The sequence below is a fragment of the Natrix helvetica genome (genome assembly GCF_964273705.1).
Source record: "Natrix helvetica genome assembly, chromosome: 1".
In the NCBI taxonomy this organism is placed as follows: Eukaryota; Metazoa; Chordata; class Lepidosauria; order Squamata; family Natricidae; genus Natrix; species Natrix helvetica.
Window position 1 is genome coordinate 140950662 of NC_138548.1, and position 16537 is coordinate 140967198.

The window sequence follows — 16537 nt, forward strand, 5'->3', positions numbered from 1 at the left end:
AAGTAACCATGGGAGAGGGCATAAGATACACCTGACACCAAATGTGTTTTGTTTTCAATGCCAGGGAATGATGTTCTTATTTTTATAGGCATTTAAATCAATATCAGCACTGTGGGAAAATGTTGCTGCTTGGAAACATTTTATTCCAGGTGCTGATTTTATTGTTTCAGTATTATTTTAATTATTGGGTTTTTAATGTATGTTTTAATTGTCCCAGAACATTTCTTTTGCTTGCTTATTTATTTACCAAATGTCTATGGCCATCCAACTATTGAAAACAAAACATTATGCAGCAAACAACATATGAACATCCATTTTAAAAAGCCAAACAAAATCAAAATTGACACATTCACACAATCAGAGTTCAAGTTAATTAACATCCTTGTCTCAACATCCAAGGGAAAGGAGCTTATCTTCACAGCCTTCTGAAAGGCCAGAAGAAAAGTATCTGTCTGTATATCTCATGTTTCATAAGGCAGGCCATGACAGTGAAGGCATGCTTCCTAAGATGAACCAGTTGACACTGCTTCACCCAGAGGGCCTGGAGATTCTGCCACGCCTGGTGAGATGAGTAGAAACCAATAGTGATAGACCCAAAGTTAACCTAGCCTAAAGCCATTAAAGGGCTTGAATTATACCTAGAAGCCTTTTGATAGTGAATAGAACTCATATTGCAGCTGTTATCAATGATTGTAATATTACTCTCTTTATCACTGCACTCTGGACCAGCTGCAGTTTCTAGATGTTCTTCAAGAGAAGTCCCTTATAGGATATGTTAAATAGTCCAAGTGGAAGATGACAAAAGGTGTGAATGACTTTGAGCTGTACCTTCTGACCTGAAAATAAGTGTCAATGGCACACATAATGTGAAGGTTCTCTTGGCCACGGCTGCCATTTACTCCTTGAGCAAGAAGTGTGAAGCAAGAAGCACTCACGGATTACATGTTTGGGGAAATGTGACTCCCCATGCCCAATTAATGATAGAAAACTATTACATGCTGGAGGCCCCAAAAGTATAATTGTACAATCTAGTCAGGATTTAGCCAAAACCAATTCCTCCTTACACAGACTCCTAGAGCCTCCAGGAACTGGGAGAGAACTTCAATAGTATCACTGTTGAAACCTGTAGGACAACCTGTAGAGATGTACAATGCAGTTATCATGCTATCCTGAATAATAACCTCAGTCAGCAGTTTCATGTAGAAATTTAAAACAAGTGGGGAGAGAACTGAATCCTAAAGTAGTGTAAGTAGCTCAAATAACTATTACATGGACAAAAGTTCAATGTTGCTATGCTAACAAACAAATTAACTAGCTAACTAAACAAACAAATAAATAAATGCCATTACATGTTACCTTTAGCTATGAAGGACAGGCAATATACTATTTAGTGGAAAATGTAAGTTACTCTGCATGTGTTATTAGATTTTTATTGTATTTTTTTGACTGCTCGAAATATTTTTGCCGTAATTTGTAGACCCTTCTTGTATGTCCCCAAACATACAAACAAATATCCCAAATGTTTTTTAACCACAGTACATTAATTTATTGTTTTGGACAGCAAACAAGATGAATTGTGGAAAACTATGTGCTACTAATACCTTGTGGTGTGCAATAGTTGTGAAGGTTTTGTGTACCTCACAATGACACAAAGAGTTTCCACCATGATGTGGTTCATACCATACTTTCCTATTTAGACTTATGGACTATACTCATTTTGCAACACTGTTTTAATAATATATTCTAGAGTCAATTCATGTAGTCAATAGCTATAGTATTTAAAATAAAAATCTGATCAGGGAATAGTTGTTGGAACATTCCTGAAAACCTCATGTCTAAATTCATTGTTGTTTATTTTATTTTTGAACATGTTATAAAAACAAATCAGTGCAACTAAGGACAGTCAGTGCCTTTGTCTCAGTATAAAATATTTTATATAAAAGAAATAAGATAAATTACCTCTGTTTAGAAAAAGGATCTTGACAATTTTACAATAATGCATGTATGTTCTGCTATTCCTCTGATTATTGTTCCATTGACATGTGCACTGCTCAACATTTAAAGTTCATTAGTACCAGTATTTATTCGGGAGACAGGCATATTGATATTGTAATCAGAGCTGTCTTATACATCCCTAAACAATAATTAGGTTTAAGAAAAAAAAGACAAATATGCAGGCAGTGGTCAATAGATCAAAGTGTTTACCGCAAAGAAGAAGCTTTTATGATTACCGAAATATTACCTTGAACACGTTGCACACCATTAAAACAACTTACCATAGTCCCTTGAAATATGGAATTGTTTCATATTTCATAAACCCCATAATCAAAATAATTATTCTCAATATTATTTTCTCATTTTTTCCTGAATTATTTTTTGTTACCAACTTTAATTTTTTTCTTTTGAATATAATACCCTTAACTAGTGGCAAATATAGCTTCAAAGATAATGGCACGATTCATACACACTCTCTCCTACTGATTAAAAGGAAAAGTATTACTACTTTTAAAATGTAGTTCTGCAGCCTATGTTATATCAATTGCTTAAGACTATGAGTTTGATGATAAATAAACACGTATTATCTTTTAAAAAATAATACATACATGAGTTTGCAGTAAATTGAATGTGTATATATTTATACGTGCATATAAGACAGCGATGGCGAACCTTTTTTGGCTCGCGTGCCACAAGTGTGTGCAGGCATGCCGCACCCATAATGCAATGTGCGACCCCCCAATGTGCATGCGCTTACAACGCGCTCCCCCCCCCCATTTTTACATGCTTTTTTCGCCTTCCCCAGGCTCCAGAGGCTTTATAGGAGCCTGGGGAGGGTGAACAGAGTCAACCCCGCCCTCCCGGAGGCCCTCCGGAGGCTTCAGGGACTGTCCGGAGGCTTCCCTGAAGCCTTCGGAACGCTTAAAACCACCCTCCGAGCAAACCGAAAGTGACTTCCGGTTTGCTCGGAGGGTCGTTTTAAGAGCTCCAAAGGCGTCAGGGAAGCCTCTGGACGGTCCCTGAAGCCTTTGGAACACTTAAAACGACCCTCCGAGCAAACTGGAAGTCACTTCCGGTTTGCTCGGAGGGTTGTTTTAAGTGTTCCGAAGGCTTCAGGGAAGCCTCCAGACGGTCCCTGAAGCCTCCGGAGGGCCTTCAGGGGGGGTGGGAGAGGCTCTTTTCACCCTCCCCAGGCTCCTATGGAGCCTGGGGAGGGCGAAAAATGGTTTTTAAAAAGGTGAACTCAGCTGGCCAGCGCGCGCATGCGCACTGGCCATCTGACAGGGCAGCGCCTCGCGTGCCCTGACAAATGGCTCCGCGTGCCACCTGTGGCACGCGTGCCATAGGTTCGCCATCACTGATATAAGAAATACAGCTCTACATGTTTTTATGATAACAGGTCGCAAAATGATGTCATAGAAGGGACAGTCTTTATGAAATAAGAAAAGGAAGGAAATTGCTACTCACGTAATGTAACTTTACTGGCTATGCACATTACAATCTGCTACCCACTTAAAAAAATTATTATTTAATCAAAGAGGGCTTTAATTCATTGACCTTATCCATTAATCAATACTATCATTCTGATATCATCATGAAATATTTTCTCAGAATCTTCTGCACAAATATGCACCTACACAAGTACATGCATGAAGGCACTTCATGTCCTTATACAGATGTATGCCCGTTGTATTCAGTAGGCTTGCTTGCCTAAATGCACAAAGCATCTTCAGTGCCCAGACATATCTATGCGCAAATGTAGACATGACTATATTTTCATAGTATGTACATACACAGATACACACAAAGGAAATGAACTTGTAGATTTTACTCAGATGTGAACCTATATGTAACACAATTTAGTTACATATACAGTATGCATATGCAAAGCATGAAAAAGTAACTATTCAGTGGGGAAGAAAAGGATCATCTCTATTACCATCTATACTTTCCTAGCATTAAATTAGGATACGTCCAACTGCCTGCGATGTTTTACCTGCCTGTCTTCCCAACTCTCTTCCTCTCTTTTCCAGATGTTTCAGAGAATTCTCATTGTCATGCAAACTCAATGCATGGGGAATCTGTGATAGCTCCAAGCATTTTTCAGAAGCTTAAATGTCATTTTTAATCACATTCTCCATCGATTATTTTTACTGCACTGCTGCCTTAGAGTTTCTGGTTCCATAGCTCATACACAGGCCATTTCCTGATTCTTCTTTTTCTGAATAAGTATTTTCTGCTTCAACTACATATGTGACAGCATGTCTCTTATTCAGAAGAGACCATTTTTAGCAACTTCAAAATCAACTGTGTTTACAGTTTTTCATCTTCTAATTATTCTACCAGTTATTAAGAGATTGCAAGTAGGGCTATGAAAATCGTTATTACCTGATATGATTTTAATATGGGCACGGGTTCTTCTCCATTGGGCTCAGATAATCCTTGGCTCTGAAGTAGGTTCCTCATTGTTTCTTCCATTCTGGAAAGAGAAGAGGAAGAAAAGAGATATTAATGCAAGCACAGAAGCCATAACATTACTCATTATACAAACACAATTTAAAATATTTCTTAATAACTATGCTAAAAAGAATATTTCACGTTTATTTATATATCGGCAAATAAATATGACCAAGAAATAATTCAATTTAGCTTTATTGCCTATGCTTACTAATTCCAACTTAAGACTTCTGTAGACTTGGAGAGGGGGGGGGGGATGGAGAGATTCTAGCAATATTGAAAATCTGAAAAACATGCTATTTGAGTACAAGTTGAAGCTTAATTTATTAAACTTTCATTTAATGGAATTCAAATACAAATTTCCACCTGGACATTTTGCAAATTAATGGGCTATTCATACAAATTAATTTATTTGTTCAGTAATGTACTTTAGCATTCAATATAATTTTCTACAAATTTTTTACACTTTGACAAAGAGCTGAGGACATCAGAACTATCTTACTTTATCTGATTACAAATAATTTATTCTACCCCTGTATTTAAATAAAGATGAACCTAGGAACTCACAAGCAGAATATAAAAGCAAACCATTGTTACGTTCCTTTGGAATTACACAAAATAGTCCACCAATCCAGGCAGGATTCATTGCAGGTTTTTTTCTTTCTTTCATTATAATAGCAGAGTTTATTTAGTCTTTTATGGTAAGGTTAGCATTTATACTGTTTCCTAAGGAAGCTTTCCAAGAATTTCATTCTGATGTCTAGTTACAATTGTTACTTTTAGTATGATTACTAGCTGTACCCGGCCATGCGTTGCTGTGGCCCAGTCTGGTTAAATGGAAAAGAAAGAAAAGAGAAAGCGCAAGTTTCTAATATGTTTAATTTCACAATGCTTGTGGGTACACAATATTTTTTGTTGTTCCATTGTCTGTGCAGCTATAGAGATTGTCTGGTTTGCCGACTCTAGAACATGCAACATAAAATTGTCCATGTGAGAAACAATTTTCAATTGCTGGAAAGACGTTGGACCGGGCACATTTACCAAAAGCATGCGAAGAAACATTCCCAGGGTGGTTCCCTCCGGGCAGGGCCATGCCATTACCAGCAGCGGCAAGGTTTGTGAGGGGTAATGCTGGTGATCTGGAAGCTGCTCTTCTTCTTCAACTGGGCACCTGCCGGACCCCCAACGCCTCCTCCTCCCTGCGAGAGCAGCACCAGACTCTGCAGCGGAGATGCCCCAGGAGGGCAGGAGGAGACCGAGATGGAGGCGGCATCGGAGGCCAGGGGAGGCGGCGTTGGCTGGGCTAGCAGGTTGGGTGGGAAGTCCTCCAAGCTGGTACTGCTGCTGCTGCTGCTGCCGGCCCGCCGATGCAGCATCATGGGCTGCGCCATCTTCTTCCTCTCCCACGCCTCCTCCGCCGCTGAGTCAAGCTGCTGTCACTGCTGCTGCATTGGAGCTGGCGGAAGGCCTGACGCTGCCACCAATGATGACGACACCTCCCTCAGGCGCTGGCCCAGTCGGGCTGAGGAGGAGAAGGTGGCCGCCGCCCCCGACCCAGCTTCCCTCAGCGGCAGCGGCGAGAGGAGGCGGCCGGCATCCCCTGCGGAGCAGGAGGAGGAGGAGGAAGAAGGACGCAAGGCAGCTCCTGCCAGCCACGGCCCCATCCAGAGATGCTGCCGCCGCTGCAACCGCCACTGCAACCGCCGCCTCACAGGGCACCCAGAGGGCACCCCAGCCCCACTGCGCCTCAGGCTGACACCCCCCCATCAGAGCCGTCTTGGCAAGGCCGTAGCTGGCTCGCTGTGAGGGGGTGGTGGAGAGTGTGAGCGGCGGGCCGGGCTGAGGAGACGCTCCGCCTTCACCTCCTCTGGAACTCCACTGGGCTGGGCGGGGGGAGGCTGGCTTAAGGATGGGGGGAGGCGGCCAAGGGATGGCGCAGGCGCCACCCCACCTCAGACAGCAAAGTCCTGGCGGGAGGAGAGAGGGAAAAAGCATTTTTTACCTGTCACAGGTGTGACATCTATATAATATACGTATATAAAAACATGCCTATATTCGAATGCAACGTTGTGTCAAAATTTCAAAGCAATTGGTGAAGAACTTTCGGAGATTTGAGATTTTGAACAAACATTACATTTTTATTTATATAGATTGGTTTGATATGCCTGCTTTCCATTTATCAAGAGGTATTTAGCACAGTCATTCCATCTTCTGACCAAATATGAACAAACCACCAAGTGTAACGTTCAACTTAAAGGTCTTTTTTTTCCTGCAGCAGATTAGAATAACTTCATTTTGACATTGATCTTAATTTTTTTTTCTTGTGAACCTGTGATTTCACAAACTTGCCTTAAATACACTTTCATGGTTAAATCTTCAGCACACTAAAAAGGGTAAGAAAAGAAAACAGCAGCAGCCACCACCATAATCATCTTGGCCAAGTGGTTGATGGGCTGTCCTGCTGAGTCACCATTTATATGAATCAATACATTCATGTGTGTTTGAATCAATAAGTCACAGAGATGGTAGCAGCTACAAAAAAAGTGGTATTGACAATGTGGAAATCTCAGCAGTTGCATGCATAATAATCATTAAGGAACAATTATTTCACATAAAATATGTCTCTATACAAGTAAAAAAAAACAGTAAATGGTCACACACATTACTGAAACGAATATATACTAACACTCACATGAAAAATGAAAAATAGGTTCAACCCTTCCTTTCCCTTTATTTCCAATAATCTAAACCAGAAGTAAGGTTTAGCTCTCTAAAAGAAAATATTTGAATCTGAATCAATATTAGGTACACATGAAATACTCAAAACACATTCATACACAGAAACACATAGACGCACCAGTGCAAGTGTTTAACTCTCAGAAGAGTGCATCATGTATGTATTTATATATGTATGTAGTTAAAACATATTTGTAGCGACCCAACTTTCAGAGTGCCCCCCAATCTAAGATTTAAAAAAATATGAAAAAATAATACAGCTATAAAACTCAACAGATATTAAACAAAACAACAAAAAGCTAGCAACAAATCTGTTCTAATGTTTGATTATCTAAACTTCTTCCAATACTGGGGGGAGAGGGGGAGCCACATGTCCAAAGCCTAACAGAAGGCTGATCTTCACAGGGACAGAGGGTTCCAGAGGGCAGGGGCTGCCATGGAAAAGGCACCCTTCCTAGCTTTCATCAGAAGGCAATATTTAGGGGAAGGGACTAGGAGCGTGCCCACCCTATCTGACTTGGTAGGATGGGTAGATTTCTTCAGGGAAAGGTGGTCCTTCAGATAGCCTGGCATATAAGGGCTTTAAAGGTGATGACCAGCACCTGGAATTGCACCTAGAAAGAAGTTGGAAGCCAGTGCTGCTATTACAACAGAAGTGCCCCCATTACTGTGCATCCTACAGCATTCTGTAGGATGCACAGTTGAAATTTCAACTGTGACCAGTTGAAATTTCTGGATGATCTTTCCTTTTAGTCAGTGGAAAAATATGATGGCTTTACATTTTTAAAAAAGTCATCCAGAAACCAATTTTCTACTGTATATATTCTGCTGGGTGACGCCTCAGACTACTACTTTCATTGTTAAATGTGGGAAACAGCTTTTTTAGAGACATATGAAAATATATCATGTAGTAAACTCATCCCAATACTCTTAACTGTTACAGTGTTATAGTGGATAACTAAACTGTTATAGTGGAAATGCTAAACAAGCATTTATTGCTGTTATTTTTTAAGGAAAAAATGTATATTGAAAATAGTGATTTTGCAGTGAATTAAGTTGTTAGTCTGAAATTTGTAAGGTACTATCCTTTTCTAGGCATACAGACATAAAATAAAATAATTTTGTTAACAGTGTTAACAAAATTAACTGTTAATTGTGTTTTGTAATAGACCTGTACTGGGTGAAAGGGACCCAGGAAGCTGCATTATTTAAGGTTTGTCCATCCAAATCAATATTATCTGCATACAAAAATAGATTGAGGGTTACTATTATTGGCTGCATACAGTCATCCAGATTTTGAGACTGGATTTGGCATTTTTCTCTATCTATCAAATCCAATAACCCTTGATAAGTAGATCTTATTTAATGATATTAAAGGTATTATTGCAGGATGCAAACTGTTCCTAGTAAAGCTTCATTCTGCAATTGACTGGTGGTGATTTTGTCAATGCCAATGGTGTTCAAGTGGTGTTCCACTTGCTTTGGGATTGTGCATAAGGTGTCTATCACTATGGGTACTATCTTTGCTTACAGTTGCTATAGTTGTTTTGCTCATACTTGCAGGTCTTTCTATTTTGTGATTTTCTCCAGTTCTTTATCTTCTATTCTGCTCTCTCTGGGTACTGCCACATCCACTGCCCAGACTTCTTTTTTCTTGCTGACAATTGTTATGTGCCAGGTGGTTGTCTGCTTGAAGTTCCAGAACACTGTGATCTGTGCGATCTCCTTGAAGCAGCTAAGCAGGTGATCCTGTTTCTCCATTTTCTTTGCAGAGGTGGTACTTGCCGTCTGTTGCTGTCTTCTCAATTCTGGCTTTGTATGCTTGGTCTTGTGCAGCCAGAATTAGCCCCTGTGTGTCTCTTTATTCAACTTTCCTGCTCTTAGCTATTCCAAGGCCTTATTATCTCTTATTGTTGTGGGGGTTATGGTGATTTGTTGCAGTCTTGTTTAGACTGGAATTGGCATTTTTATCAACCTATCAAGTTCTTCCCAAGAACCTGGAAGAGGTTTTAAACCTGGAAGAACTGGAAGAAGAACCAGGAAGAATTTTTAAATCAAGATAGATTTTCCAGTAACCAGATTCACACAGCTAAAGTCAAGAGGTTGGGGACATGTGTCTGATAACACACCTGACCTCAATCTTTATGTTACACCAATGAATAATATTTCAGCAATGCCTTTACCTCACATAAACCATACAATAGCCAGTAGTGAAGGACTAACATTTTTGAAATAGAGATATAAGCAAAGGCAACTAAAGAGGAAAAGCCACCAGATCACAAATGTTATTTTCTTCCTTGATTAAACAAATGTAATTTTAATTGTTTTTATATTTTGTATAATAGGTAAACAGAGTATAGAACACTACAGAAAAAAGTATGGCAACTTAACCTTTCACTGATTAAGCACCAATTATTACTAGCAAACAGTTGTATATTTTCAAAGCATGCAGTCATGTGAACAATTGCAATTTTCCAATCAAGCAATTAAGATAATGGTCAAATTAAAAATGTATACAACGTAATCAGCTTGAAACAATTTTAATGAGTTCTCCTCCTTCTTGTACTAAATCAGCTGAAAGAAAACATTTTTACTACATTAGTAAAAAATAAAAGTCCATCAATGTTCATCTGTGTGCCACCTACACTGTGTTTTCCATTGGCCCCGAAAGATTTTAAATTATAAATGCACAGTTGAAGAAGTAATGAACAATACAGTTTCCTAGTCTACTTGATAACCCTCTTGGAAAGGAGTCAAGATCATTAGTCAAACATTTTGAAGTGATCTGATTATTATTTTAGCTGCTGTCTTTAACTGGGATAAAGATGAATTAAATTATTTAGATCACCAATTTATTATTTATTATTAATTATTAAACCAGTTGAAGTATTTAGGTTATTTGTGAAACACTGTTCTAAGGAGACAAAGGTGTCGTATTAAGTGAAATAATAAAAATCAATAATGAATGACATGATTCTATTGACAACTCTTCTGTCATTCAGAATTAAGACTAAGGTAGTAAAAGCATAACCAAAATGAATTTAGTTGTAATGATTACATTCACTCTAAAATTCAGTACTAGGATTAATATCACTTATAAAAGCCTGGATGTCAAAATAAAGGCTATTGAAAATAATGGGAGTTGTGAAGGTGGTCTGGGTATTTCCTCAAAAAACTTGCTCAAAAACTTTAGTATCCCTGGCTCCAATCCAATTTCTTTATTACTGTACAATTCAGTAATCACCATTAGTTTTACATTTATAGTGTAAAGTATAGTGTATAGTTTTACATTAGTTTATAGCTTTAGATGTTAGATAATGAATGTCTAGTCCCTGACTACCCTGGCAATGCAGGAATTATATTATAGCTTCCCAAATCTTTTCCTAAGTGGCAAAATCTTAAAAGCATGAAAAAGAGCAGCAGTGGAGATTCGTATTCTCAATTCTGATTCCAGAGAGAAATGTTATCAATTAAGTCTGGATTTTCCAAAACAGCAATGTCCTTTAAATCAAGCAAAAAGGTTCTTCTGTGTGTGGCACATGTGCATATGTATGTGTACACACACACCCAGTTATATAAATACACGCAAACACATTTCTATTCTGAAAAGAACCTGAAGAATGGAATATTTATGAAATGAGGTAATAAATTGTGTACAGTGCAAGAAAGCAAAACTTAGAGACATAAAATATTTCCAGACGATAGAATAAAGGAGACGGCCTGAATTAACGATGAACGAGTCAAAGAGAAGGGGATTTTTTTTTTTATGAGGCTATTAAAAAGGTTGTGGCACAGAATCGAATGAAAGAAAGGAGTCGCTACTTATTCACAAAAGCATTTTATTTATTCACCGCAAGTTTCCGTACATTTACTCTTCCGAAAGGGTGAGAACAAAGGCCAAAGAATCCAGCAGAGCATGATTTGTACGGAGACCTAAGGTGAGGGAAGGTTTGGTCTTAATGATAGCCTCAGAATGGGAGCTACACTATCCTTTATTTACTCATGTCTCAACTACTTGCACATAGCATTTATCTTCAACACAGTCAGAAATACATTTTCCAAATACGGTGTGGGTTTTTAGCTATAAAGCTCCCATCAAGCCTAATGGGAGTCCCGTGGCTAAAACCCCATGCTAACCTTTGAAAATGTATTCCAAAGTGTCGAAATAATGTACTATTTGAACATTATCCTCTTAAGCTGGTGCTATGATGTGACTGAAGGGAAACAAGGATTTCTAAAGCCATATTTTGTATCATCGCATGCCTAGCAGGGGTCTCTAAAAATGTTTACCTGAAAATGAGTTTCTTTTTCACTACAAGTGTTTTGCATTATTACATCAGTCGGACAAAACTCTTTATAGCCACTGTATTAATTTTCAAATTACAAAGTCTTGCTTTTTTTTTTCTCCAATCAACTTTACAAGGTCTTAGATAATCTGAAGTGGTACTATATGGGCTGTACTTCATAAGCAGAATTGATTTCACTTGACACTCTTCACAAATTATCTAAAGGTTTCCATGCGTTAGGTCAGTCGTATATTTAATAAACATGGGAAGAATAGTAACTATTAAGACAAAAAGCAACAGCAATAGCACTTAGACTTATATACCACATTTTTCCTAATATTAGCCTGGCTATCAGATACCCTACTGTATGCCTGTTTTGCTTCTTAGAAAGAAAGCCATGTCATTCCACATATGCAGCAGCTTTCTTTCATAAATTGAAAGTGATTTCATTCTCAATGAAGTCACTTTATTTAATGAAATTTTTACATCTGTACGGTTCTGGTTATCCACGTCCACAATACTTCGGTACATCCCTTGGAGACCCTTTCATTTTAAGATATGTTCCATATTATTTCTCTTTTCCTTTTGTCTTTTTTCCCTTCCTTTTTGGATTTTGATGCATTTCTAAAATTTCAAATATCCCTCAGGAATTCTTCTGCAGTTGGATTGCTATATACTTTAAGGATAAAATTAGCAGCCTACAGATTGATGAACAGAGTTTAAGGAAGAGATGAGTGAGGTTGGAAACACTTACTTTGAAATATGTCAAGTGACCAAAGGGGAATTCAGTTTTGAGGTGGGGGGGTGGTAATACATTTGATTCAATATCATTTTCTTCGTTATCACTTCATGTTCATGGTACAATAATAAAGTAGGATAAGGTCACAGTATTTCTAAGGAGTCCATCATCTACACTGAAGTCAATCTGCGTAAATACTGACTTCCACATCTATAGTTCAACTTCACAGAAAAACAACTTTAACACACTGCTAAGTAGTAATAAAAGAGGATAGAAGATATTGCTCTATAAACAATAAACAACCAGATAAAAGCATAAATAAACAACAAATGCAACCATAAATGCTTAAGTCTAGGAATGGGAGAAAATGAATTTGAAACACTTATTAATGCAATCATGTATAATGTACTCTCCCCAATGGACAGGCAAATCTAAATGGGATTTCTGAGGCTTGTGAAATTAAAAATGCGTACAAGGATATATAGTAAGAGAAAATGTGTTGAAATATGTAAAAGAAGAGATTGGCACTTCTTAATTACTCATTTTGAGATGTTTAAAAAATATAAAACTAGTGCAGAAGTGGGGTGGAAAAACTATTATCAGAAAAATGAGAAAAATGAACCTAAAACTAGCTTGACAGATTTGCACCCCCCTCTCACTGGAGTAAATACATTGTTTAAAGTAGTCAAACCATTTCCATATTACTGCTCTTTGGGTGTGTCTATAAATCGATCAGAAGGAGATTTTACTTTTCTTACCTGCAATACAGTGTGTGCGTGTGTGTGCGTGCGTGTGCGTGCGTGCGTTCATTCATGTGTATATTTGTATACAGTCAAACACTTATTGGATGAAATCTGCAGAAATGAGTGTTTAGTTTGAAAACAATTTTTTAAGACCCCAGTCACCTAGCCTTGTGGGCCCTGAATCTCATTTCCTCATAATTGATGACAAACCATGGTATTTTTTTCCTAGCATTTGGGGACAGGAAACCTTCAAACAGCTGCAGGCATGGGGGTGAAGTAGCGATTTCAATATTTCACCCTAAAAGCCTATAATCTCACCATAATGGTCTTATCTGGTGCTAGAGGAAATAATGATGAAGGCAATGACCACAGCAGAAAAGATAATACAAGCCACTGTTCGTTTTTTTAAAGTGGTTAGATGCTTAACAATGAGAATTAAACCAGAGCAACCATATCTAATAAAGCTGCCCCAAATACCACATATTAATACTAGATCTGATTATTTTGTTTACACACGCACACACACACACACACACTGGTACATACCAGTATTTTTCGGAGTAAAAGACGCACCTTTTTTCCTCTCAAAAGAGGCTGAAAATCTGGGTGTGTCTTATACACCGAATGCAGCATTTTTTTGCCTCCCAAAGCCCCACCCCTTCACCAAAATGCCCATGCATAGCCTTATGGAAGCTTTCCGAGAGCTCCTGGGGGCTGGGGAGGGCAGAAATGAGCAAAAAACAGGGCATTTTTTACTCATTTTTGTCCCCGCAGCCCCCAGGAGCACTCTATAAGCCTCCATAAGGCTATGCATGCATTTTTTTGACAAAAAATGGCCCGTTTTCACGAAAAACAGGCCTTTTTTTGCTCGTTTTTGCCCCCCACCCCACCCCCACCAGGAGCACTCTGCAAGCCCCCAAAGCTATTATGCTTTTTTAAAAAACGAGCCTGTTTTCGCAAAAAACGGGCTGTTTTGGGGAGGTTTGCACAGTGCAAAAACTTTTTTTTCCTTTCAAAAAGCTGTTTAGTTAGGATTGATGAGAATTACATTGGTCAAGCGCCGTGCCAGCAGAAACAAAGTTTTAGGTGCTACAGGTCAGCGATTTCCTTCTCCAGCACATGGATAAATACCCCTGGAAACATCTACCTACTTACCTACCTACCTTCTCTCTCTCTCTCTCTTTCTCTCCCGCTACCTACTGTATTTGTCTCTCTCTCTCCCCCCCTCTATCTACCTACCTACCTACCTACTCTCTCTCCCCCTACCTGTCTACAGTATTTCTCTCTATTTTTCTCTCTCTATCCCTCTATCTACCAACCCACCTACTCTCTCTCTCCCCCTACCTATCTACTGTATTTTTCTCTCTCTCTATTTCTCTCTCTCTCTCTCTATCCCTTTATCTACCTACCTACCTAACTACTCTCTCTCTACCTATCTACTGTATTTCTCTCTATTTTTCTCTCTATCCCTCTACCTATCAACCTGCCTACTCTCTCTCTCTCCCCCTACCTATCTACTGTATTTCTCTCTCTCTCTCTATTTCTCTCTTTCTATCCCTCTACCTACCTACCTATCTACACACACTCTCTCTCCCTCCCTCCCTCCCTACTGCATTTCTCTCTCTCTATTTCTCTCTCTATCCCTTTACCTACCTACCTACCTACCTACCTACCTACCTACCTACTGACTTACCTACCTACCTACCTAACTACTCTCTCACTCTCCCTACCTACCTATTGTATTTCTCTCCCTCTCTATCCCTCTATCTACCTACCTAGTTTTTTAAAAAATTGCCTCTTCAAAACCTGGGTGTGTCTTATACTCTGGTGCGTCTTATACTCCGAAAAATACAGTACTTACATTCGGGTACAGAAAGTAAAAAAATAAATGTTTTATTTTAATTTTCCCTAAGTAACCATTACCATTTTCATTCTGCACCTTTAAATCTCTGGTGGATTAGACAGTCTTCTGCCGCCCAATTCTAACATACAGCACAGTATAGTACACTCCAAATTTTAGGGAGGGGTTGCAGCTTTATATTTAATTATAGGGCTGAGCATTAATGAAAAAGCCTGTAGTCATAAATAGGGGTGCAGCAATTTCAGCTGCAAAAAGAAAGGAGCAAAAATGGCCTTGTCTCGCCTTCCCAACTCTACCCCTTTCTTAACTGGGGTGGGCTAACTGAAGGAGGAAGTGACTGATAGTTAGAAGTTGTAGAAGGACCAGGATGGGAGAACAAGATATCCCTACATGTTTGCCACTTTTCATTTCTGACTCACCCATTGGCTTCCCCGTCTCCACCCCAGTTGGATGTGGGGACATCAGAACAGGAAAACTCATGCAGTTTTACTTAGGCAGGGATGTCAAACTGGCCGCCTGTGCATTATGCACAGGCGATGCCCACCCCAGCTCTGCAAAGGCAAAAAAACCTCATGAGACGTCATATGATGTCATGTGACACGATCGAGTTTGACACCTGTGACTCAGGGTCTTGTTTTATTTTACTTATTCATTTATTTATGAAATTTGTTATCTGCCCATCTTACCACAGGGTAACTCTGGACACCTTACAGTTCCACAGCTATTAGTCATTAGCCACTGTTCCATTCCATAGCTATTGGTCAGACCATGGTAAGACAGCTGGAAGAGAGGTCAGAAGCAGGAAGCAGAGCAATGTGGCATCTTTAAGAAATCTTTGGCAATCTGACAAGGAAGAAAGCAAATTCCCAATACAAAGATAGCAGAATACACTCCCTGTCCAAGTTGGCAGAAACAAGGTTGCCTTGCTGGTGTGGTCTCTGTTAGCTGTGCTATCCATGGGTTGAGAGACCCACCTGAATTGTGATTGAACCTCTCAATGTGGGCTGCGAGTTCCTAAAAAGACTTTCATATGGCCTATGGGCTACAGGTTCGGGACCTCGGCACCCTAATGAGTTCAGATGGAAAAAGGACTACATATTAAAATGTAAATAAAATTAAATATAGGTCTGAACATTGCACAGCATTGAGTAAAGCAGTTTCTGTCAGGAAATCATTTCGTGAGCATAAGTTTAAATGTCAACTCATGAGAATAATTTACAATGAAGAAAATATATAATACATCTATCAGCAGAATGAACTTCCTTCTCAGTTTCAAATTGTCTTGTAAAACTCTGTCCATAATGAAATACTGTCTGAATAGCTAAATGCTCTGATATATAAGAAAAATGCATGAATATAAGCTATTTGAATGTTAACACTGAAAAAGAAAACCATTAGAACTCGCTGAGGTGTATTAAAGGTGGGTAAAACGAGGACCCAGATTATTGGGGACAATATGCTGACTCTGACACTTAGAGAGGGCTGAAAGCACTGTAAAGCAGTATATAAATCTAAGTGTTATTGCTATTTGTAGTGAGATTTTCTTCTTATATAAAAACTGAAGTCATTTTCTACTCATTTCTGATGCTGCAAACCTCTGGATGTTTTCCTTCTGTCAATGCAATATTCAGCTTCTAAACCATATGAGGATTTAAATTCCCTTTAGATTTCTTTCATGCAATAATTATTATGCAGCATTATATAGACCAGAAAGTTTATA

At 38.8% G+C, this 16537-nt stretch overlaps 1 protein-coding gene across 6 annotated transcripts in view; it reads right to left on the reverse strand.

The window, feature by feature from the left end:
- NCKAP5 (NCK associated protein 5) overlaps window positions 1-16537 on the reverse strand; it is a 631235-nt gene that overhangs the window by 253685 nt on the left and 361013 nt on the right. For all 6 annotated transcript variants that reach the window (XM_081934718.1, XM_081934717.1, XM_081934719.1 and 3 more), the window contains one exon: window positions 4384-4474. In XM_081934718.1, coding sequence (XP_081790844.1) covers window positions 4384-4474 — 91 coding nt within the window. The remainder of the gene's footprint in view (window positions 1-4383; window positions 4475-16537) is intronic.